The 26404-nt window shown below is 42.3% G+C and overlaps 1 protein-coding gene across 2 annotated transcripts in view; it reads right to left on the reverse strand.

Annotated features, from left to right (window-relative positions):
• The window catches only part of RIN2 (Ras and Rab interactor 2), a 156233-nt gene that overhangs the window by 86989 nt on the left and 42840 nt on the right, over positions 1-26404 (reverse strand). For both annotated transcript variants that reach the window (XM_090052047.1, XM_090052037.1), the window contains exon 2: positions 1716-1808. In XM_090052047.1, the coding sequence (XP_089908173.1) occupies positions 1716-1808 (93 nt within the window). The remainder of the gene's footprint in view (positions 1-1715; positions 1809-26404) is intronic.

Here is a 26404-nt window from a genome sequence, read left to right on the forward strand (position 1 = left end):
AACATTCATCTTCACTGCAATGTTAACTCAAGTGTTTCCCCAAGCCCTTCCCCACCCCAAATATACAAATAAAACTAACTCATCCAGATTTGGTGCCACTTTCAAACCAACCAAGCCAGCCCATCTGACATTATGGGCTAAAAGCAAATAAGGCTTTCATTTGGGCTGGTAAACATATCCCCCTTGATGTGAAGATGCAGGCTCATCAATTAAATGCCAGTTGTCCTCCAAAGCCTTCCCACACTCTCCCCCATCTATCCAGAAGACCAAAAACTCCTCCTGCGATCAACTAGAGGAGATCTGCAAGCCTGATCTCTGCAGCACAAAGTATCAAGCAAGTCCTAGCAACACAATGCACTCCCCCCAGAAGTCCTAGCAACACACGAGTGAATTCAGCACCCATGGGGAAGCAGCAGTCATGGCGATGTTGCTTCCACACCATGCTAGGGAGTGCCACAGCAAAGCAAGGCATGCCTGCTCCCTTCTTCTAAACTAGAAACAGATATAATGTAGCTGCTCTTCAGAGAGCAGAAAGACTGCACCCCAAAGAGCACCCCCAAGACAAAAAAGTGTCTTAACACAACACTGTGGCTGGAAGGAGCCTAACACTACATCAGTTTCAAGGTTCAGCTGTACCCAAAAAGGAGAAAAGCTAGGTCAGAAAACTCAGTAACTTAATCCCTAACACATTCCCCAGAGGGCAATGGAGAAGACACTTTGACATCTAAAAGCAAAAATCAGACAGTATTAACAGGTCTACTCCAAGTTATTTGCATTACCTTTTCTTATAAACACAACTCAATACTTTTAACTTTTAACTGGAATTTTCAAAACTGCCGACTGGTTAACTTCTCATGCCTAAACATTTATATATGGATTATAATTATACATTTATATATTTATTTCTCATGCCAAAACATTTATATATACATGCCTAAACATGTGTGTATGTGTGTGCGTGTGCGCACATGCACACGTGTGTAGAAGGCATAGTTTTAAATACCTATATAAAGTGGAAAAACAACATTTTTGTGATTAGGTAACTGAGAAACAATTTAAAAGATTTTCTACAAGTTTTCATAAAATAAAATAAACTAAACATGGCAAGTTTAAACTCAAAAAGAGATTTTTTTTTCCCAGAAAACTATAAACAAAGGAAACTCTTGATTTGAAAAGGAAGTCATAAAGCTGTTTTGTAACTTTAACTGCAATAATCCAACTATACAAACTATAATAATGTGGTGACTGTGTATAATGTGTTCATATCGTCACAACCAGCTGCAGAGAAAACCACATAATAGATCTACTTTTACACTAAATGCACCATTCCATACGGCATGTACACACACACCCCCCCCCCCCAAAGAAAATGACAGGACTTCAGGAAGACCTCTGATAAAACTTGTAAATTGGTAAGCACTGAACTGTGTCTCATTTTACATCACAAGCTATTCAGCATAATCTGCAGCATCAGTTTCACATAAAGCCACGTGCTTGATGTTTGTTTTGGTCTGTTAACTTACAAAAACCCTGAACTGCTGAAGTACTGAAGACAGTACACTTGAAGGTTATCCTAAGGCAAGTTCTCTCAGAGCAGCTTTTTAGTTAGAGCATGAAGAGTCCCTCCACAACTAGTAGGCAGGCTATTAGCTGCTTTACTTTTCAAATCTAATGCATCTTTCTAGTTATAGAAATAAATCAAATCTTCCTTTTACCTTAAAGAAACTTCCTCTTTTGTCTGGACAACAGGTTTCCGTTGTCAAAGACGACATCTTTCTTAGGAAGACTCCACTGAATGTCTTGAACTCCTAAAAGTAGAGACATTGTTAATGGTTAGCCCAGTCTGTAGGAAATTCCTTTCTAAGCCACAGGAACAGTCACAACAACAGTTCTGCCAAGATCTTTTTTCCATCAACAACACAGTGCCATTTATTTCCCACCAAAGCCCTTACATATCCTTTTAGTCTATTATTTCCTATAAAGTGCACTGCTTCAAAAGACAGTACTGCTAGGAGTTCTAGTCCTTCCCTTTATGACTGATCCTGTAACAGGCTGGATTTTAATGCGCTCATTAAAAAAGAATGCTAAAACATAATGATTGCTTTGTTTGTTTTCTTGACCTCAGCCTAAAGTACAAATAGAACAAATGTTAGATGTCACCACAATCTGCTCACAAAGATTACAGATTTAATACGGATGATTAGGAAGAGGACAAAAATCACCGGCAAGGGAGAGAGAACAAGTTACCATAAATCTAAAAAGGGGAAAAAAATTCTGTTTGAAGTTAACAAAATAAACATGAACTCTTTTGACACTGGTGTTGAAGAAAAATACAGGGATCCAATTATAAAGAAATTCCATGTTCCACTGCAGAAAAGTAGAATAAAATGTGAGTCATTATCTGGAAAAATGAGATGTCTACACAAACAGACCTACACCATATGATGAATCAATAAATACTATGCCAGATGGGTGAATCTGTAAATACAGTTAAGCTGACAGGTCATTGTAACTCAGGTAAGTACACAAACTGAACTAGGTGAGGGCTAAACTTCAGAGCTCCTCCTTAGCCATATTTCATGGTAAATTAGGATTTTTAATGGTGTTTTACTTGAATTTAATTAGCCCACTCATTTTGCCCTCCAAGTGATTACCTTGCAGTAGCTAAAATGTAATTGGGAGTTTCACCCACTTGTTGCACACTGCACATATTGGATGCACAATCAATGCCATCCCACAAAAAAACTGGAAGTTTTCATTGGGATACAAATGTAAGTGAAAAAATATAGTGCCCTGAATAGCTTTAAAACCGAAAAGTTTACAGTGGCACAGCTGCAGATTAAACCTGACTGACTGATAGTAGTATCCAAGCCAAAAATTTCTAAGAGAGCTGTTAAGAAAGGAGGGGAGGGAAAGCGAGTATTGCTTTCCTTTACTGGCAGTATTAGAAAGAACAAGGAAAGGCAACAACTTTCCTCTGTTGTACCCAAGGAAAACTGGCAACTGAAAGGGCTAAAGAGTGAACGAGCTACAAAAGGATGATATTAGACATCAGGAGGCGCTACTTCACGGTCAGGGCAGCTAGGATCTGGAAGCAACTTCCAAGCGAAGTGGTGCAGGTTTCTACCCTGGGGGTCTTTAAGACAAGGCTAGACAATCACCTTGCCAGGGTCATTTGACCCCAGTACTTTTTCCTGCCATGGCAGGGGGTTGGACTTGATGATCTGCTCAGGTCCCTTCTGACCCTATTACTTACTATGAAAAGCAGTATTTTCCTTTTCCTTCTAGCATACAGCAGGCAGCTTGCAGTTCATCCACCCTAAACCTTGGCCCATTTCTAGAGCTAATCTGAACATAGCAGAACAACAGAGAAGGTTACATTTTTTCACTTATGGGTTTTGGCCAAAAGCAGAAGTACTAAGAAGCTGATGAGCAAGTCTGCTTTCAAGAAGCTTCCACCCGGAGTTTGCAAACTGCAGGATCTAGGACAGAAATTCAATAAACCAATTTACCTAAATCAATTAAGTCTGATATAACATCCATTCACGTATACCTTAAACCGGTTTTGGCTATTTTGAAAGCAGTTTATGTGCACTGAACTTCTTTTGTGTTACAGATTTGAACTGGTTTCTGATCACTTGTACCGGTTTATGTATAATTTCTGTCCCTAGCCCAGAGGTTCAAGAAAGGATCTTGAATTCTTCAAGCTTACCCAGACTGAGCTCTACAGGTTTACTCAATAGATAAAAAATAGTGCTACCTTAAAATGATCAGTGGTATCTTTAGACAGTCAATTAAAGACAGCTGAAACAAACCTGACTTGTTTTGCTTACATTTTATTACCTAGAAGTCTGTAAGGCACACTCTGCTTCCTCTCCAAATCTCATATTGGTGATTCTGGTAAGGAAGAACATGGGTTCAGGAGTGATAACCATATTGCCTTGCATACAACACACACCATTTTTCCAAAAAAAGATCTGCTGGAAATTGGGACGTGCATTTTAAGTAAGGAAATATGGTAACAATAGCTTCTGCATCAAAAGCCTCTGCAGGAGGAAAGATAAAGTAACACGTGCTACACAAGGCAGTAGCACAGTGAGTATGCAGGGCTCCATAGCTGCTGGCTGTGGACATTTTCTCTTTCCCTAGGCAGAGTCTCATGCTGCTAAAAGTTGCTGCCGACTCAGCAGAAGCCTCTCCCTTGGCACCCAGGCTTGGGTCCGCTGTATTTCCAAAGTGGAGATGAGCTCCAAGTGCCAAAGCAGAGCTCCCCCTGAAGCAGCTGGGTAGGCCTTCAGCTGTCTCTGCAAATGCTGCCGGCTAAGACTGGGCCCTCAGCTGACTTTGCAGGCACTGCTGGCTGCCCGCCTAGCTCAGCTGAAGAACAGAAGAGAGGGTGGGCAGTCTGCCTCAGCAAGGAGCACCTGCAGTGTCCTGCAGCTAATGGGTTAACAGTTAGTGGCAAAACACACACCATGTCATATATTGTTGATGACTGCCCACTGACTAAGTTCAGTGCTGGACTACAGGCACTGCACATGGCCACTGAGGACGCTATCGCACGGCTCAGCGATTATGCACATGCTGACTGAATGAGTGGATTAACAGAGCGGCCACAAGGTTTTTCTCTTCCCCTACTGCAGCTGCTTGTTTTCCCTGGGTCCCCTGGGAAAATACTGTACTTACCAGTATTTTCATTAAAGATTTCTGAAAGGCAGAATGCAGGAAGAAAAAACAAACACAAGGTCTCCATCTTATTTGGGGGAAGAGGAAAAGAGAGGGGCATATTGTATGTAAGAGAATACGGTACTTGGACATATTATTTTTGTTTTTTTGTGGGACTCATTTCCCCATCTGTTAAATGGGAATAGCTGAGGCTCGGAATGGCAAATTCTGTTTTGTGGAGAATTAAGAGACTTCAAAATCTTTGTTCTGATTTAGAAGGAAAACAAAAACATCTCAAAATTATCCACAAAACAGAAATAGAAAAAGAAAAAAAAATATTGATCAGAAGTTCCACATTTTTTTTCAGTGCTATAGGAATGAAGTGTGGCCTGAGGAGGAGCCAGGAAGCATCAGGGCTTTCAGTGCCTTCTCAGCTTCCCAGGTGGGCTGCCAAGGATCTGGGAGCTTAGAAAGCTGGCCTCCCCAGCAGCCCACAGTCATAGGTGGAATGCAAGAGGCTGGGCAGGCAAGCTGGAAACCTGCCTGATTTCTTGCCAATGGAAACCGGTACCTTGTCAAAACCAAACTATATCAACACAACGTTTTGATTTCAACTAACTGGCAAATTCCAACTGAAAAAAAAGTTACATTGGAACTTTTTATGAATTACCCCAATACCTGTCTTCTACAGTTTATCTGGGTTGTCTATTTAGACTTCAGGACAGTGTCTAAGTAGTATATCTACAATACACAATACAGTGGAGCTTTTAGACCAGTGGTTTCTTTCACATTTATATGTAAAAACGTCTATTCTCCAAAAGAGAATCAGATGAGCTGCACTACTTGTGCATCATACTGACTTTGGCAAACAAGTTTCAGTGGCTGACTGTGTCATATGCTGCTGAGAGGACTACAAACATCAAAGCTGTTATCATCCCTTTCTCAAATCCACATTCTATATGCTGGGCGATGTTCAGTACTTGACTAGTGCAGGACCTGCCTGGTCTAAATCCAGCTTGTTCTGGTGTTAGATGTTGTTTGATATGAGATGAAAGGCAAATGAGAATAAGGTTTTAGTAAAGCTAATAAAGATGGCACAGAAGTAACACTGACCTAAAGTTCCCTGGGCCACAGGCATCCTTCTCTGGCTTTAACAGAGTATTACATGGGCTCATTGCCATAGTTTGGGTATTCTAAGGGTTGATAAGCGATTATTAAAAAGGTGTAATACCTATAATTTGGTTGCAGGATCAAAGTGCTTGATCTGTTCTTTGTACATGTCATTGAGTCCAACTACTTTGCTATCCTTCAACTGACTTACTCCCGCATCAAGTTGATCCATTGTTGTATGGTGTGCTAAAATGATTTTTCTCCAGATCAGTTTGCCATCTAATCTGTATTTTGAGCTGTTTGTTTGAAGCTTTACCATTAAGCAAAAGTTGGTGAGCTACATGTTTTGCTGTGATGTTGTGGTATTGCTGTATTTTCTTTAGGTAATGACTCAGCTTGCAAATGGATAACCATGCTTTCCTGCTAGTCTGGGTCATATCTATTCCGTCACTCAATTTTTTCCATTTCTGCCGCACTTCTTGAAGCTTGCTAGTTAGGGCTGTCCTTGCCAAAATAGTGTTTTCTGAGAAAGGGTCTCTGAAACAATTGCTGATCTTTTTTTTTTTGTAGTCAGCTGCTAGTATGGGAGTAAGCCCTGGTATATACTTAGTTCTGCATCCTTGAGGTATATACCTCTTGGAGGTTTTGTACAGTGCATTCACAAAGAGGTCATTGTTAACCGAGATTGGTTCGATGTGACAAGGTGTTTAGCAGAATTTCCAGATTTACTGGAATCTGACAGGGGCCACGATGTGAACACTTCTGTTGTGGCCGTTATAGCAGTTGGAAGACATTTTTACATAGAACTGTGTAAGAAATGATGCTGCTGGAGACAACAATGAAACAGCCTCCTACAGAGTAACGTGCAAACATGGATCCTTTTTAACATATATACCAATGATGAACCCATACAGAGTAAATGACAAGGAGCTTCATATATGCTGATGATCTTTGTATGCACCATGTCACAAGAAAAGGATTTTGCCACTATTGAGAACAGACTGACGTACACTGAGCAACCTCTCAGATTACTACAATAAGAACCAGCTTCGCACTAATCCCACCAAGTTACAGGTCATAGCTTTTGACCTACCCCATAGAGAAGCCAAGTGGAAATCTAACATCACCTCGGATGGAAACCCACTGACTAATCTTACCTGAACTCTGTGTACTTGGAGAAGACAAAAGGGAAAGTCAGTGCCCACAACAACATACTTCAAAAGTTGGTCACCTCAAAGTGGGGAATGAACCCAGCTACATTATGAACCACTGTTATTGTTTTGTGTTGCTTCACTGAAAAGTATGTATGTCCAGTATGAGAACGATCAGTTTATGCCAAGAAACTGGACGCAGTTCTAAATGACAGCTGTCGTGAAATAACACCTAATGTCTAAAACCAACACCAAAGGATAGCTTGTACTTACTGACTGGCATTTACTACCTGATATCAGGATAAAGGTAGTGAGCCAGAAAGATCATGTCAGATGAAAGATCCCAGGCATCCACTCTATGGTCACAGAGAAGTAAGTAAACAGCTTAAAGCGCAAAAGAGTTTTGTGACCAGTGTTGCACCATTGGACATGACGGCTGGCAGGGTGCAACTGAGGTTATGGAAGGAAACATTAAGCACAGCCAGGTCCTCTGAAATGGACCTGGGACCCCTGGAGAACCTTCCCAGGGGGGCTGATCTAGACTGGCCAACACGGCAATGCTTGAATGGCCTGCATACGCAAACTGGAAGATCAAAAATAAACATGATCAAATGGAGCTACTTTAATGACATGAATGTATTTGAGTGTGGTGATGTGCAGACTATAGAGCACCTGCTCATTTGCCAGCTCCTCCGTGAGACCTGTATGAAGCAATGGAAAAAGGCATTGCTTGTGCACAGTTCTGGAAAAACATCTAGTATATGAAAGGGACATGAGAAGAAGGTGGTGACCAGTGGTTCTCAAACCTTTCTTAGATTCAAAAGCACCTCTTTTCAGACACAAGGCACCCCTCCATAAATTGTGTGAATTGAGTGGTACCTCACTTCAAAAACTAGTTTCTTACAGGGCTTACCTCCTTTTAGGGGAGCAGCAGTAGGGGAGGAGGAGCAGCTAGGCAGGAAAAGCCTGAGCCTGACCATATCATCTTATTTCCTCACACCTTGTGCATCTCCTCATGCTTCCCGCAACACCCTTCAAAAGATCTCATGGCAGCCCAGGGTTCCCCAGCACCCTGGTTGAGAATCATTGTTTTAGGCATTACCACAGCACTAATAACAAAGCACAGACTCAAACCAAGCATACTTAGAGGTTCAGAGGAAAAAGCAGCTCCAAGATTTTGATCTTCCATACACAACTCTGGGGAGCTGATATGGAAATTCTCAGCTCTTCCACACATCCTTCAAGCTCTGAGTCCTGGTGCTCCAAAGCTTCGTGCAGGGTATCAAAAAAGAAATTTCTGATTACAAAGTCAGGTCCTTGTCTTCACTACCAAGTGAACAGGAAGTATAGGTCAAGTATTCGTGGTAAACTGCCTCCTACCCACGTATAACAACTCATCACTTATAAGTGGCCATAATAATGTGAGGTGGCTTAGACAATTGGTGCACAGGGCACATCTTAAGTGAGCTTTCCCTAAAACATCCGTACTCATCCTTGCAACAGTGCCTGAGACAGAAGGAACAAATAAGCACCAACACTGAAAAATGACTAAACAGTGTCAAGAGTTTCAGCTGGCACTGAAGCCTATGAAGCTAAATGGATTTATAGCTGTTGAAGATGGGATCCAAAGTGGAAAGTCAACGAACCAAAATATGAAAAAGAAATATTCTATTTCCTCAAAAACTTCCTTCAGTTACAATAATCTGAATGGGTTTCATCTAACAATCATATATAAAGTGAAGTCAAAATGGAAGTGTAATTTTTAACTCATTGCTGTCCCCTTAGAAGCAACACCAAATTCACCTTCTTTGCAGCACCAGAAACTTCAGTAGAGTTACACTGACATTTATGAGCTATGTAATTTAGTTATACATGAATCTCTACACATCGTGAATAATTCCATATGCAAAACAATAGCCCCTTTACAAGAAATCTAACTGATGGTCTTACCAGATTTACATCTTTAAACAGCTTCTTTGATGACCAAATAAGACTGAGCCAAAATTTATTTGGAAAGTAAAAATTATTTAAAAGTAATATTGTAAGATTTCATACACTTATTCATAAGCCCACACCCACAGAGTAATATTAACTGTGTTATGAATACCTAGATATCAAAATTTGCAGTGCAAAGACCAATCAAACCACTGGATCTAGCAGTAAAGATGTCAGACCCATTATAAATAACATTGCAAAAACCAGATAACTTCATATGTTTCTTGCTGGATATTTTAGGGCTGTAAGTTTTTCCATGGCTACTGTTACTTATGTAATATTATTATAATTTGTATCACCATAACACCAAAGCTACAACTGAGATCAGGACCCTGTCATGCACCCAAACCCAGTAAGAGTTGCCCCATACTTCCAATAGCTTAAAATGTAAATGGAAAACACAAAGAGTAACAGAGGAAACAGGCAGAAAGTGACTTATCCATGGTCATGCACCCAATGAAGAGCTAAGCTAAGAACAAAATCTAGCCCTGCTTCTTCCTAATCCAATCCCTTAATATTAGACCACTGCTGTCTCCCTAATGTCATATATTTTAATGATTCACTTTATTATAAGCTGTATTCAACTACTGAAGCTAAACTACTAAAAGTCTCACAATGATAATGAGCAAAGAAAAGGATATGATATAGGATGCCACCATCAGTTTTGGAGATCCTTCACAGATGTATATCATATGAAGAACAAACTTATTTTGAGGGCAATGTTTACATGCGCAGAAGTGGCAGAAACCCCCCTCCATCTTTTAGCCCGGGGTGGGCAATTATTATTTCGGCTGGAAGGCCGCTTAATGAGTTCTGCTGAGCTGTCAAGTGGCACATGGGTTGCCCTGTCCCTTGACAAGTACCCTGCCCCCTGGTTGCCATTTTGGGACTGGAAGTCACTCACCCTAACCTCTGACTTTTGGCACTGGAAGTCCCTCCTCTTTCCCCCAGAAGCACTCCTTTTGGGAAAGGGGTTTGTCATCTTGGAACCAGAAAAAAAAAAACAGATTGTATACTAAAAATCAAACATCTACAATAGCATATTTTAATTTTATGTCAAAAAATATTTTTGTCCCAATTTGTGTGTTTGTATCATATAGATATAGATATAGATATAAGTGATTGCATAATAGCTCAAAATGAAGTCATGACCTGTGCATAGCAGTGAGCGGGGCTGGGCCATCAGCTTCATCACTCAGGGCTCCTCCCAGAGGCACATGGCTCAGGTGGAGAACCCAGGAACTGCATGCAAGCCCCACATGATGAAGCCAGACAGACCCTGCGCCCCTGCCAGCCCAGGCTCCGTGCTCCTGCTGCCCTATCCTGGGTCCTTATTGGCCCCAGGACTCCAGTGCAGACCTCGTGCTCCTGTCCAACTGCTGATTTGCTCCTGCCTGCCATCACCATTGCCGCTGCTCCCCCACCTGCCTGCCGCCACCACCACCACTCTTACCCCTGTCTGCTGCTGCTCTTTCCCCTGCCACTTCTTAACTTCCCACCCGCTGCCCCCCCTCACCTCTCTCCACCCACCTACCACCGCCACCACCCTACCTGCAGGGCCAGTGTCAGGGCCATCCCCTGGGTGAGGGTGAGAATGCAGTGTGAGCTGCCCCCGTAGGAGTGAGTGATGTTAGGCCCCATGTGAGCACAGCAGCAGCAGCCCAGGGTTTAACCAGATACAGTGCATTGGTAGGCACCCACCTACAGACTGGATGAAACCAGCTGGCAGGCTGGATGTGGCCCATGGGCCATATTTTGTCTTCCCCTGTTCTAGCCCCATTGTCTAGTCATTTAGGGTACTTGCCCAGAAAGTGAGAGACCTGAGTTCTAGCCCTCCTCAGCCAGAATGGGTCTGAACACCATCTCAGTAAAGCATCCTAACAACCAGACCACCAGCAAAGCAATGGCAAGAGCCTCTTTCACCTATTCAAGTTGAAGCTGGACCACTGAACATTCAAGAGGGAAGAAGCAATGGGGACAAAAGACAAGGATACAACTGTGTAACATTGTGGTCATGGGAGAAGGGCATTGCCATGAAGAGAAGAAAACCCTAGGTATTCCATTTCTATTCCCAACCTAAATGTAACAAAAAAGCTTGCAAAGGTGATAGTTACACATACCGGGTAGGCCGTATACTACGGTCACTCACACAGGGCTTTATTTTCAGTCTTTATATCTTTTTTTTTTTTAATTTAATTGTATTTTAAGATGATCTTTCACACAACATCTTTATTTTCTTTAACGCCTAAAAAATATCAAATAAAAAAACCTCTTAATCTCTTTCCCTACTCTACAGCTTCAGTCTGGTTTTTGTGTTTCAGGTCTAGTTTCTGCCATGGCTTAACAGGATTTCACACCAATGTTTCTTAATCATTTCCTGATCCAAACAGCTCATTTTGTAGCACATTTTTGTTTGTTTGTTTGTTTGTTTAAATTCCAGTTCTCTGATCTCACCCCAGGATCTGAGAAGAAAGCCAAGTACTTTTCTTTTCATGGACTGTCATATGGAATAGAGATTCTGGAGAATAAATTATGTCCTCAATTACACCTGTATGATAGTCAATTGACCCTTGAAGTGATGTTTCACATGCATTCCTTGAGCTAGTAATATGATATTACTTCTAAATACAATACATTTGAGCTGAAGTTACAACAAACACAGAACTCCACAATGCTATTTTTCAGAACAGAACTCAGTTTAAGTATGCAACTTATATTAACAGCAATTGTATGCGTCTCACTGAATGTTCCTTTATGGTAGCTCTCTCTCAAGTTTTCATTATTCTGTTTTGATTCTGCAAAAAGACTGATGGAAAAAAAGCTCTCTCTTCTGTCATATTCAAGTTGGGATGGGGCATAATGGCAGCCCATACTTTGCAGTTTCTTTGAGACAGACATTCTTTTTTGTGCTTTGACGACAGAGAGGAAGAATCTGCAGAGATTTGTTTGGACATCATCTGGATGAGTGCTCAGAAACCCATCTGAAAATGTCATCAGGCAAGAAAAGCCAACCTATTGTATAATCAATGTGACCTTTTGTCTAGCCAGCTGGAATGGAGTTTCAGCGGTTTAAATATTTTTGTTTATGAAAGCATTCAGTACATTACCTACTTCATACTCTATAGAACTCTTGGTCCTGAAAAAACAAAGCCTGCTCCTGTCACCGAGATCTTATCCAATTCCTGGCTACAAATACAACTCCTATAAGTGCTGTACACTTCTTTCCCTTATAGCTACGCTATCCAGTTACCGCTTTTCTATGGTTTTCCAAAATTAGGACAAAGCTGGTTCACTGACTCCCCTGAATTGCAATAACATAAACATCTCTTACTGGATGTCCCACACCCACACAAGCAGTACATTATATGAACTGGTCTTCTAATCTTCCTTTTTCCTGCTGCTTTTATTTACACCGTGTCAGAACAGCATTAAGATGCCTGGTCCTAATCAAGACCGCAGGTTATTGCCTGTCACGATCTCTCCTACTTTCCCTGTCTTTGTGGGATTTTTTTTAATTATTAGTCATAGCACTGTGGTAGTTTTAATCAGCCTTCTTTTGACTCCTCACAATTCTCCCCCGCCTTCAACCAGGCTTACTAAATCTTAGCAGTTCTTCCTCAGATTCATTTATCTAAATGACATATTTTCCTCCTATTTCTGAAGCCTTGTTTATCCGTTAGTCATTGTGCACTCTGAACTTGTCTCCACTATGAAAAACAGTGTGTTCTATAAAATCCCAGTGAAAACAAGGCAGTTTGTAGTTTACATGCAAGTTAAAGACCATGGTAGAATCCAGCTAAATAAAGAATGTGTATTCCCCCCACCCCCCTCCAATGGAGACCAAGGGTGCTGACAGACATGCAGGCCCCCTCTCTAACTCATGGCACTCAACATAAAATGACATGAGTTAGAGCACCACCCTTCCCCCACAGAAGTTCACCTGTTAGGTCAGAGGGTTGTGGAGGCAGGGGGAAAATCGAGCCTGCCTGCAGTGGAGGAACTGCCCTTTTCCCCAAGTCCTCCACTCCCGCTCCAGTGCTGTCTGCAGAAAGGGAGGGGGAAGTGGGAAAGGGGAACAAGCTGCCAGCTGGGGTTTGCCCAGAGTGAGCTGGAAGAGGAGGCTGGGCGGGAAGAGGCCGCAAGGTGGGGGTTCTTCAATCCACCCGTCACACTCCAGCTCAGGGTAGGTAAACCGCAACCAACAGCTTGCTCCCCATCTTCCCTTCCCCCTCCCTTTCTGCAGACAGTCCCAATCATGCCACAGATTAATCCTAGAGAACACAAATTTCCTAAGGTGCTCCAAAGTGGAGTGCCTTATCTGATCCCTCATTTGATAAGGCTTAATTTGTTGCATAATTGGCCACTTTTAAAGCACTCTGAAGCCATCCATGTGCATCATGGCACAGCTGTAGAGCACTTTCAGGGTGCCAATCATGCAACAAATACAACTTCTGTCTGCGTTGCAACACTATAGTCTCCTCTCTGGTCTTCCTGTCTCTACAACCCAGTCCATTCAAAACACTTCAATAAAGGTCACATTGTTCTCCTGCAAGTCCACACAGGTTCCTCCACACTCTGGATCCCTTTAACTGATTTCTCCTGGATTCCCCCACATGAAATTCATGAATGTCATCCCTACCATCACAGCCCTGCACAACAGGATGCTACCCCACCTCTCTGTTCTCATTTAACCTATTGCCCCCTATTTGACTGCTTCTCTTATGTTCTTTCCCCATTGTTGTCTTTGTGCTTTTTTTCCCCAAATCATCTCCTACACCTAGAAGTTCCCTCGCTCTTGTTCTCACACTTTACTCCCCCCGCTCAAAATTTATTTTGCCTAAGAAGTGTTTCTTCAATAATCCCCCAAATTTTTGACCAACTATCTGTATGTTAAGTTAATTGCACTTATTGTGTGAAAGCCCTAGTCTTCAACAACTAGACTTTTTCTGTTTTACATATATATCAGATACCAACTCTGATCCCCCTGCCAAATGCACAAGTGTGGAACTCCATATCAAAACAGAAACCCAATGATTTGTCAGAGTTATATGTGGGTAAAGGGGGTCTGTGCTAGATGAAGGATTGATTTCAATATCAAAGAAATTTAAATAATGATTTCAATAATGATTTAAATAAGCAAATAGGAAATTTTGATGCAAACAATCATCTAATTTTAACTCTTGTTTTGTATTTGTAGTTAATCTCTTAAGCAAAGGTTGATGTTTGGTAGTTGGTAACTATAAGTACAGTCTTTACACTAAGCTTGGTATTTCTTTTTGCTAATCAGAAACATGCTCCATATAAGCATGGTGCCCAACCTTTTGGCTCTGCAAGCCATATGAGTGTTAAAGGGTCAGTCCGCAGGCTGAAACCTGCATGGGGTCGGTACATGGGGCCACATGCCAGCCAGACCCCATGCTGCTCCACTCTAGCCATGCATCAACCCAAACCTGCGCCACCTGGATCTGACAGCATTTCGGTGCAATCTGGCACATAGGGCGACATTACCTGTCCTGCAGGGCTCCCCCCAGATTCATAAATCTGGTAGAAGGGAAGTGACAACTAATGCATCGCCACCTCCCTATCACCAAATTTCCAGATCTTTGAGGAAACCCACAGGCCAGATAACAGGACACAGCAGGCTGGATATGGCTCACAGGCCAAGGGTTGAGCACCCCTGCTCTATAACTATGCAGATTTTTTCAACCATTCATGTATCTCAACATACATTTACACAGATTCTTGTTACTTCGTTTATTATGTTAGAGGAGGATGAATGATGTAATGCATTTTATTATATGATGACTAATTTTCACTCACTCTATGTGTCTCAAGCTGGTATTCCAATGAAATGCACAAAAACATCACTTCAAAATTTATTAAATCACTACTTTAAATAGATTAAATTAGATTAAATTTAAATTAGATGCATTGGAAAAAGAGAGTTTATCTAATTATGTTTTTTATTTAAAACTGATTTCTCAATCAAAAGGTAGCATCATCACTGATGAACAAACTGAGTGGACTTTTTCTGATCATGTTCTTCAAGATTCAAGAACTAGAGAGCTCTTCTCCTTGTACCTATTTTTCATTTTATGGACTGTACGGGACATATAATTTTGCTGATTTTTCGGCTCCCAATTAGTTTCTTGCCTTTGAGTGAATTAGTTACTGAACTGATCAAGATGGAGAAAACATTTAAATGACGAAAATATGCTCTCTGCACCTACAAGAGATACTAATCCTGCCATATGTTGGAAACCTAAAGTTTATAGGCTTTATTCAAACTCAGTCCCCCATCATATCTTATATACAGTAATGACCCCACAATGAAACAGTTAAAATATTTTTAAAAGTATAAAGCTTTACTGACATAAAAGTTGGAAACTTCCGGTTTTCTAAATCCATAATATATGGCTCACAACTATGTCAAGTTATCTGCATCCAGCACTGATGAGGAATATGGGAGAACCCTTGGTTATTCAGTAATATCTTCTACTGCAGTGGTCTCCAAAGTGGGGTGCACACACCCTAGGGGGTGTGCAAGACAATCCATTGGGGTGCGGGAAGAAAATATTAGAACTTCTATTTATATTTATTTTATTTCACCTTTATCTCATCCTTTTTTAATTCCTATTTTTGTGTATGTTTTATAATGTACATAATATGTTAGTACAGTAGTACATGTATATAACTTATAAATAAATAAATATACATATATTGGGGGGTGAATGCTCAAATTTTTTACTAATAGGGGTGCGCGATCAAAAAAGTTTGGAGACCACTGTTCTATTGGACCAGCTATACAGTTGGGAGAGACATTAGACAAGCTTCCAAGCACAAAAAAAACCCGCCTGAAAACTTATCTAACACCTCTCCCACCTCCATAGTTTGGACAATTAAAGCTATTACCAAACAAACCTTGTGCATCTGAATTTAGCAGTTGTGTAATAGAGAAAAATTCAGTGAAATGCATCACTTGTTACAAATTCTTGTTTCTGCTGCAATATAAGAATTTTACTATAAACAAATCCAACTACCACGTTCATTACCTCACAAGGGCTGGATTTTTTAAAAGAACCCAGTGTTGACCTCTGTTCTTTTTTTTTTTTAAGTTCCTTGGTTTTAATTTCCTCAAACCTTGGTTCACCCTTCATATGATCTGGCAATACCCAAAGATATGAGTCAGTGTCCTAGATTAATTAGTGAAACCTACTTGCATTACTTAAATTGACACAACAACCAGGCAGCAACTAGCATTTTTATTCTGTGTTTGTGCCGTACCCCTCATATTTGGGCCCCCAATTGATGACTGTGGCCCTAGGGGCTACCACAATGCAAACAACAAATATTTATCATTACCAAGGCATGGAAGACAAGTTCATAGAATTACAGAAAACAAGGGTTTGAAGGGACATTGGGAGATCATTTAGTTCAACCCCCTGCTCAAAGCAGGACCATCCACAACTAGATCATATTAACTATATCAAGTTAAAACTAGGGCCACTTCACCTAGAAGAAACTGGCAGAGCTCACTGAAGCAATGATCAATGGGAGTAAGAATAGATGTTGGGTTTATCCCTGGTCTGATTGTCCCAGGATTTGACTCACAGCAAAACAGACATGGGACAGTCATTTAGGCATGCAGCTTTAATAGCAATTAACTTTAATTAACCCTTACTATCCTGGGGAAAAAGTGTGATCTTGGATACTATACACATGCTTAAAGTAGGACAACGGGCTTGTACATCTGTAGGATCCCAGAATAAAAGGCTTTGTCCAGGGAGAAATCCAATGTCTGTTTTTAGCCTTACACTAGCTGAGTATCTGGCCTCATTTACCCAGCAATTGGAGATAGTATAGAAGCAGAACTACAGTCTTTACCAACCCATCACAGAAACATAACCTGATTGCTATTGCACTTAATATTCCACTGTGTATCATCATATATCCCATCACAGCAAAATAATACTGCAGTAATGAGGAGCTATAAAATGTTTATTAAATTAACAAAATGGTAATAGAGAACCCAACAAAGAAGCTGAACCTAATTTCAGTGAACCTTTTCTGTGGGTTAAATTGGATATCTTAAACTTTAAGAAAGGTAGGATGGACACATTCCAAACTCTTTTAATGAGAAAGAACATGTCTAAAATTCAAATACACACCTCTAGATAACTCAAGACAGAATATATAACTAGATTTTCATCACATCATAAGATACTTGCACATTTTATTTTCAGTTTTCTTTGTGTAACTGCACTGCTCATTCAAAAGGGCTGCATTTTACATCTTGCCCACAAAGCCCTGGGTTGTCTCGCACCATGCCCTTATCTGGATCTTGGCAAATGTAAATACTTCCTTTTGAAGGTCAGCTGAAAGCCTAGTTTAAGCAGCACATTGATGCAACCAACACAGCATCACTTTGAAAATCTATCAATTAAAGTCATCAGTATGAAAACTATCATTAGTGCCAGGATTTAACAGACTTCTTAACTCAAACATCGCATTGTGCTGGTACAGCTGTATCCACAAGCAAAAGTAACGGAATAAAATGAAAAGGATTACAACTTCCGTGATTCTTCTTGCTGCAGAAAGTGATTGTGTTCACTCTTTCAAATGATGCAAGATTGTGCTCACATGAGGCAAACAATAGCAAAACATCAACAACCTAGTGTTTACATTGCTTTATAAAGTTTCATATTTTGTCACCCATTATATTAAAGCACATCTGAAGAAAGCTTTCTGGAAATAAGTAAACATTCTCTGATCTAGCTCCTTTTTTGGTTTTTTATTCATTTTTGTTTTTATTACCCAAACTCATTTTTAAAACTGTTTTTACCTTTTCCTCTGGGACTTGTACATTTGCTTTTGTGTGAACTATTTCATGGAAGGATCATGGTGATGGCACCTACCAGATCATTATCAGCACACAGTGATATTTCCACCCTTATCACAGTTAAAGATCTTAATAAAAATAAAAAGATGGAAGGAAGCAATGAAGGGAAGAAAGAAGGAAGGAGCGAGCATATTTCATGTTATCTTTCCCAAAAACTTAGAAGATCCCAAAAGATGGGATCCTACCTTTCCTGTGACCCATCAACTAAATGCCAATTTTGCAAAATTTTAATAAAGAATCCTACAGATCAGGGGTGGGCAACTATTTTGGCTCAAGGGCCATTTAATCAGTTTTGGTGAGCTGTTGAGGGTTGCAAGGCTAGGCCTACCCCTTGACAGGTGCCCCATCCCTAGTAGCTATCTTGGGACCAGAAGTACTGCCCCTAACCCCTGACCTTTGTCACTGGAAGTCCCTCCCCTTGCCCCAGGATATACTCCAGGGTGTGTGGGGGGGGTGCCATCTTGGAGCCAAAAACCTCCCAAATCATATACTAAAAGTCAAACATCTACTATATTGCATTTTAATTTTAGTTCAAAACATAATTTTGTCCTACTTTGTGTGTGTTTGGGTAGTGTATATAGAGGTGATTGGATAACAGCTCAAAATAAAATATTACTCTTGTATACTGGGTGTGGCTGGGGGGGTGTGGGGTATGTTGGGGGTGTGGGTATATTTATATGTGGGAGGGTTGTGGGGCAAGTAGAGATCCCCCTATACACTTCTCCCCACGACTTCCATGGCGCACAGCCCTGCTGCCCATGGCAACAGCAGCAGGCCTTTAGGGTGCTTGTGGGCCGTGCAGGTGCAACCACTCAGCAGCATGAAGCTCCAACCAGTTCCAGGAGCTCCACACAACATTGTGGAGTGGAGTTAGGCTGGCCCAACTATCACATGGGGCTCACATGCAACTCCTGGGACTTGTGCGACACTAGAAGGAAGCCCCGTGCAATGGAGCTAGTGGTCTGGCCCCACTCCCTGCTGCCACATGCAGCTCACAGGACTCTGCCAGGAATCAGGGAGAGGGGCTACTCACCACTTCTGGCAGAGTCCTGGGAGTTGCACATGGTGGCAGGGAGCAGGGAATGCAGCCAGCTCCATTGTGTGGGGCTTCCCTAGGGTGGTGCGTGAATCCCAGGAGCTGCACGTGAGCCTTGCATGACATAAGCAAGACAGTCTGGCTCCACTCCTTCCTGCCACATGCACTTCCTGGAACTAGCTGGAACCACGTACCACTGGGCAGCTGCACTTGCATGGGCCATGAGCACCCCAAGGGCCTACCACATGCTGCTGCCGCTGGCAGCAGAGGCTATGCACCAGGCAGGTGGTCATGTGGTTCCCCAAAACTCTCCTCACACACTCACACCCTGCGCACCCGAACTCAATGCTCCCACCGCCCCACAGGGCATGGACCCTGGCTTCCACACTCTTGCCAGCTCCTGCCCTGCTGCAGCTTCCCTACATGCTTTCCAGAGCAAGGGCTGCAGCAGGGACATGAGGAAGAGCCACTGGAGGCCAGGGAAGCTGAGCAGGTCCCCTAGAGACCAGTAGCGACCCTGCCTGGAAGCTGTGCATGCTGGCCGGGCCTGGGGCTCTCCTGTAAAAGAGGGTGGGAGCAAAGCACACAGGCTGGGCAGGGTATACTTAAATGGTGGGTGCCCATGGGCTGGATGAAATTGGCTTGTGGGCTGGATTCAGCCTGAGGGCCATATTTTGCCTGCCCCTGCTGCAGAATATACCTGCATTTTTATGTCCAAGGTTCAGCTAACAAAAGTTGTACCAGATCTTTTAAGGAAAAGCATTAGTCTCTTTCCTTGAAGGAGAGGGGCAAGAAAAACAGCTTGCAATAAAATAACTCATAAACTCACTGTTCCAAGTAAATTATTACTTTATTTCACATGCAAGTTGTTTAGGCAGAAAGCTTATTATTAAGCACATGTCCTGAATCAGGACATGTACACTGAAATTATTAAACGTGCTAAATTTTTTCAAAGATTTGATACAGAGATATGTCAATACTTGAAGCACTTTAATGTTTCAAGTTAATTTCATAACAGCAACAGAATAATCCAGGTTATGTACTGTAGTTAATGCTAATTATCACAGTTCCCAGGTAATTCAAGATACAGAGCTTTCAGCATTTTACAACTCCCTCTATGAAAATACTTTGCCTATTTATTACAAATATGTAAATCCCCAATAGTGGCCATTATATAGATAATCTGAGTACTAAATGGAAAACAAAGAAAACCAAATTCAGAACCTCAGGGGCCTTGCCAATTGTGCCACACAAGTGTGCTATTAGACAAATCTATAGCTTCCTTGTTTCATTCACTATTCTTCCTCATTCTGAAACCTAAGTCCACAGAAACCAAGTAAGTTTACCAAAGATGTCTGCGCAGGCCAACCTGGCAATAACAGGTGTACTTCCAACAACCATCTGTTTATATGAAACAATCTAACATTGAGCTGTAAAAAGTGAGCTCGTTGATTCTTTGTAAGCAGCACCATGACAGCAGATAAACAGATATTCTTCAGCTTCCAACGTGTCTACCATCATCTAAAAAAGGCCTCTATTTTTCTGTTCCGAGTCACCTTTCCTTGCAGTGTCTTTCGTGTTTCATCCTCTGCCAACTTAACAGACACAAAAGGGTAAAAATTCATTCTTTTCAACATGATCACATAACAAAGCTGCAATAAGAAAAAAAAAATTAAAAAAAAAAAATCAGACATCTTTTAAAGCATTTCTTCAACATGATGTAACCTTTAAATCTTAGATATCAACAACCACATGTAGATTTGTTACACAGTTAGGTTCAGTTCCTCACCGTGTGCACTTGTCTTAGCCTCACTGATCAATAAGGATCCTGGTTTTCTCCAATTAAAAAAAAGTCCCCAATTTTTGGATTAAAAAAAAGTAACCCCAAATCTACATTTTTCCATGATTAAAATGAAATAGCACTAGTATAGAGATGTATACATAGTGGTGTTTCATTTTAATCACAGAAAAATGTGCAGTTTGGTTTACATTTTTAAACTGAAAATTGGGGATTTTTTTTTTAAATCAGAGAAAACCAGGATCCCTGCAATCAAGCTCATTACAGTTAGCTGCCTTGGGAGCAGTAGTGACTACCTGCATTGAGGTTTTACTTTCTACACACATTTTTAGTTGTTTTATAACTTGTTTCTTTTTGAAGTACAAATTTTACCTCAAGATGATTTATTGGAAAGCGCACTCACCCAGAACACTATAAGACATGGAGCTTTGTTTTGCACAAGCCACAACCAGAGGGCAAAAAACCCCCCTAAAGATATCAGGTTTATCCTGGGTTTGATTGTCCTGGGCTTTGATTCACAGTCATTAGGACAGTCATTTACACACACAGTTTGAATGGCAATTAACACAAATTAGCTTTGACACTCCTGACAGTGGACTCAGAGCTTTCAGACTCGCCTGCTCTCTCACCTGGTATTAGGCATATACATAGTACAAAGAAAATGCATGATCCAATTAACTTTGCTCTACCTCCATCTGTATCATCAGGTTCTAGGGCTGTTGACCCACCACTTTTTGCCAGTGCTAAATTTAGAGACATGTAGCTTAATAAATTTAAGGTGGGACTTTCAGAAAAGTTAACTGGATTCTGCTGTTACTGATATCAATAGAAGTGTCGTCACTTATTCCCATGGACAGAGAGTTCAACAAATGCAAAGGATTTCCAAAAATCCCACCTGTAAACTCCACTCAATATAATATGCTATCAAAAGCACTGCATTTGATGCTAGTTACTAATGCGACAAAATCCCCCTCTCCCTGCCCCTCCCTTGGGTCATTCCAGCTGGACCACTCTCTCCCTCTCACTTTCTTTTTGGTTCAAGCTAGTCAGCCAGGTGACCTGGCTAGATAAATTCCTGAGGGGAGCAGGGAAACTCTCTCTTCCTCCAGTGGGCATTTTGAAAAGCCACAAGCAAAGTGCTTCCAGGCTGCAGCCTGGATGAATTCCTGTAAGTAAAAACTTGGAAACTAGCCAGGAGTTAAGATTTCTGTCTAGCCTGGGTTGGGCCATTATTTCAGGTGGAGGGCTGCTTACTGAGTTTTGGCAAGCCATCGAGGGCCACATGACAAGCAGCCAGGGGCAGATAAATATTAATTTTCTAAATTTTTAGGGGCCCTTTAGGGGCCCTCATTCCTACCTGAGGTTATCCTGGGATGCTTCAGGCTGAAAGACACACCCAGAAATATTAACAATGGATAAAGCACCCCCCAGGGCTTGCAGGTTCTGTGTGCCCTGGGCTGCACAGAGCCCTAACAGAGACCAGTGCCCGAGTAGTGGCAGTGTTACCCCAGGCTTGCAGGTGTTCTCCAGGAAGTGGGAGAAGCAGCTGTAGGAACCCCACGGGAGACTCCCAAAGTGAGGTTTTTGGGCCTGGCACAGTAAGGCAGGTGGCTCTATGTAGCAGCACCCCCTACTGTGCCTCCACAACTAGTACCTCTTACTAGTCTGTCTCCATATCTGGTAACTTAGCATCCACTTGCTGCCTGCCCCACTGGCATACCTTCCATGTTATTACTCAGAAAATATAGTTTCCTGTGGCATGGCATGTAATTATAACAGATACTGTTATGCATTTGAAAGGATAATGACTGTCTTTTGAGCTCTGCATGCCTTTTTGCCTCTAGACATGTCAGTGATGAGCAAATTTTAAAAAGATTTGCTTTGGTTTGGATAGCCATGCTGTAGGTTTATGCTCATCCAAAATTCCCTGGCTGGAAAACTTATGGGAGTGGAATTTCTTGCAATATTTCAGTCATTCCATTTATAGAGCCTGCCAAAGGCAGTAAATGCTATGAAATGCAAACATACTGATATGCATTTTCAAACCTCATGAAAACATTTAACACTTAGTTTAAATTGTGGAAAAAAAATCACTTGTACCACAATTTAGTAACAAAGTTCAGAGTGGTTCAGAATTCATAATTGGAAATTATATGTAGGTACTCAAGACACTTCAGGGACACAGATGAACAGCAGGGAGGGAGTCTGCCTGTGAGTTGAATGTACGGAGGGAGCTAGGGAGAAGGAGGCTCTGTGTGTGTGCATCCATTTATTTTTTCTCTAGGTCCTCCGGGGAGCAAAGAAGGCATAAATGGAGACTGGATCAGCAGTTGTGACCTAAATAGCATGTGCCATTTTCAAGGTCCTCCTAGAAAGTCAAGACCATTTCATGTGCACCAGGTCCAGGTGTAAACTGGTATCTATGTTGGAGGAAAAGATTGAAGGGTTGAAAGCACAGGTATCCACACTGTGTGCTAAGAAGGGAAATGAAGATTTGTTGGCAAGAAGCTGTGTAACATAGCATTGATCTTGGGCCTTGTTATCATCCATGCTGACCAGTCAGACCAGAGCCTGCAGAGGGACTTACCTCAGGGTTCAACAGCTGTGGCAATGTGTCCAGAGACACACAGCTGGCCACCTCGAGACTGGCTGAGCCTGAAGCAACCAGTTTGGGTGGTGCACTGCCACACGCAGTTGGAGCAAGCTATTACTGGCTGCTGGAAATTCTGCTAGAAGCTCAAGGGAGCTACCAGAACCCACACAGTTCCCCTGGAGAGGGGAAAGCATGAAACCAGCTGGGCTTGTGCAAACCATGTGGAGACATGGGGACAGAGGGGGGAAGTCAGAACTGGAAGCCAGAACCGGGGACAAAGCCAAGCAGGGAGAGAAAAACCCCTCCATGAGAGAGGCTGCACCAGGAACCTTTGTGAAAAGGGGGCTAGCTGAACTGGTGAGTTGGAGAATGAGGGGCTTGACAATAGCGGCACTATAAACTTGATTTATTGATCAGGGAGCTGGAAAGGGAGTGATTTGTGAACTGACCCATCCTAGATAAACCTAATGAGGGAAATAAGTCAGTGCCTCAAGAGCTCGTTAATTGATGAAATGTAAATAAGGACTGAGTGATGATCAGTTCATTAATTAAGTATAAATAAGTATTAATTGAATGACAATAAACTCGTTAACTGATGAAGTATAAATAAGGATTAATGGAGCGATGGCAAAACTCGGTAATTGGTGAGGTACAAATAAAGACCAACTGATATGGTGATCCAGTGGCCAGAGACTTGTTAACCAGTGAATTATAAAACAATTCATTAGTTGAATGAGCCAGAAAAGGGGTAGGTGGGCTATCTAATTGACAACTCCCGCGGACTAGTGGCCAAAACATCTGATCTGTAGCCTGGCACCACCCAGAGTATTTAACATGAAGACAAGATATCAGAAAAGATCGTGGGCCCAAGCCTGGGTAGATGTGGAAAGGGCAGGGTGTAGGGGAGGTGAAGCCCTGTGAAGAGAAATCTTGCCCTCAAGTCCTACCACTGATTGTGACAAACATCTCACCTCCCTTCTTTTTTCTTTTCTAATTCTTTGAACAACAAGGCATGACAGGTGAGTAACAAGGGAGATCCCAAAGTGGGGGAGAAAGCAAATGAGCGAGACATCCCCAGGACTCACCTGCTCACAGGCTGGCACTGGAAAGGCCAAAGGCAAGAGAGGAGACATGGCAACATATGACTATTAGAAGAAGAGGTCCCAGAATTCAAGAAAAAAAAGAAGTCATCAAATGCCTTCAAGCACTGCACTGGAGCAGCTGAGGAAAAGGCAGAGGTGAGGACATGAGCAGGCAAGACACAGAGGACTCAGCAGTATAGAGAACAGGAAGCGCAGGGTCCCAGGGTTGGGGGCTCTACGACCAAGAAAGAAAAGAATGGTGGTGGTTGGCAGGAGCACCAGTTTGTCATCAAGATTTTGGGTTCAGGGAGATATGTTGCCTGCCTAAAGCCTGAATTCAGGATGTCATAGAAAGATTGCCAGAGCTCATCCATCCCTCTGACCACTACTCTTTCTTGCTTGTTCTTGTAGGCACTAAAACACTACCAGGAACAATGCTAACCAGATCACAGCAGACTAGAAGGCTCTTAGCAAGATGGCTAAAGAGGCTGAACCACAAGTGGTGTTCTCCCATGGATCGCAAGGGCCCAGGCAGCAATCCTCTTATGGAAGTAAACATGTAGCTGAGATGGTAGTGTCTATATCACGGCAGGCAAAATACGGCCTGCATCCGGCCCACCAGGCAACTTCATTTGGCCCAAGGATGCCCACCAATTAATTGAATTGTGCCCTGCCCGCACACTTTGCTCCTGCCCTTCTGGGCAGGGCCGCTGCTGCGACTGCTGCGACTGCTGCAGCTGCTGGGGGGCATGCTCATTTTCCCTGGTCTCCAGTGGCTCCTCCTTGTATCCCTGCTGCAGCAGTCACTCGTAGCAATGGGTAGCGAAGTGGCAGAGGGAAGCTGAAGTTGGGCGGGAGTGTAGAGAGTAGGGCTGAAGCTGACCAGGAGTGTGGATCCCAGGTTGACCAAGTTCTATCATACAGGACTCCCCCCAGATCATATGCAGCTCCTGGGATTCACACACCACTGGAGGGAAGCCCACATGATGGAGCTGCTGCCTTCCCTGCTTCCTGATGCCACATGCAGCTCCTGGGACTCCACCAGAAGTGGTGGGGAGCCCCACTCCCTGCTTCCTGGAGGAGTCCTGGAAGCTGCAATGTGATAGCAAGGGGAAGGCCAGGACACTGGCCCCATCATACGGGGCTTTCTCCTGGTGGCACTCAAGTACCGGGAACTGCATGTGAGCCACCTGTCAAGTGGCAGGGCTACCCTTGCAGCACTTGACAGCTCACCAAAGCTCATTAAGTGGCCCTCCAGCCAAAATAACTGCCCACCTCTAGTTTATGTGAAGTCTCTGGATTCTTCAACAATGGTTTGATGTTCTGAGGAGGAGGACTGTTATCAAAATACGGAATACATCTAACCAGAATTGGAAAGAGCATCTTTGGGTGTTGTCTGGCCAACCTAGTTAGGAGTGCTTTATATTAGGTTCCAGGGGGGTGGTATTTTTTTTTTTAAACTGTTTCTTCAGAAACACTGGGCGTTTGCTGCAGGTAAGACTGGGAATTTTCACTGGGTTGTTCCAATGCTCCTGCTGAGACTTAGACCTTATGGCTAGAGTATCTTCCTTTCAACTTATGGTCAAACCAATCACCATATTTAGTGTCAGGAAGGAATTTTACCCCATGGTCAGATTGCTATGGACTGTGAACTTTTTGCCTTTCTTTATAGCAAGGTGTATGGCCCTCTTTCTGAGATTGCTCAAGCATACTATAATGCAGCAACGAGACATTGGAAACCATGGTCTCTCCCAGCTTTACATGTGGCAGTTTAAAGTGTTGTCTTGTGGTTGTGTCAGGATTGACTGTATAGTTTGCTAATAGATGAGACAATGGATTTGCTTGGGATCGTTTGGAAAGGGGTGATCCTACCTCAGGCAAGGGGTTAGACTGGATGACCTCTGGAGGTCTCTTCCAGTCATACTTTTCTGATTTTATAATTGTAGTATATTTAGCTAGATAATTCAGATTGAGAGAACGATAATAAAAGTATACCTCATAAACTCAACTTTGAGCTGCCTTAGGCACCAATTTAAGGTGCCTTTTTTCCTTCCCATTCATGGGTTATTCCTATT

This window comes from Crocodylus siamensis, chromosome 1 (genome assembly GCF_052110815.1).
Source record: "Crocodylus siamensis isolate JL-2025a chromosome 1, ASM5211081v1, whole genome shotgun sequence".
In the NCBI taxonomy this organism is placed as follows: domain Eukaryota; kingdom Metazoa; phylum Chordata; order Crocodylia; family Crocodylidae; genus Crocodylus; species Crocodylus siamensis.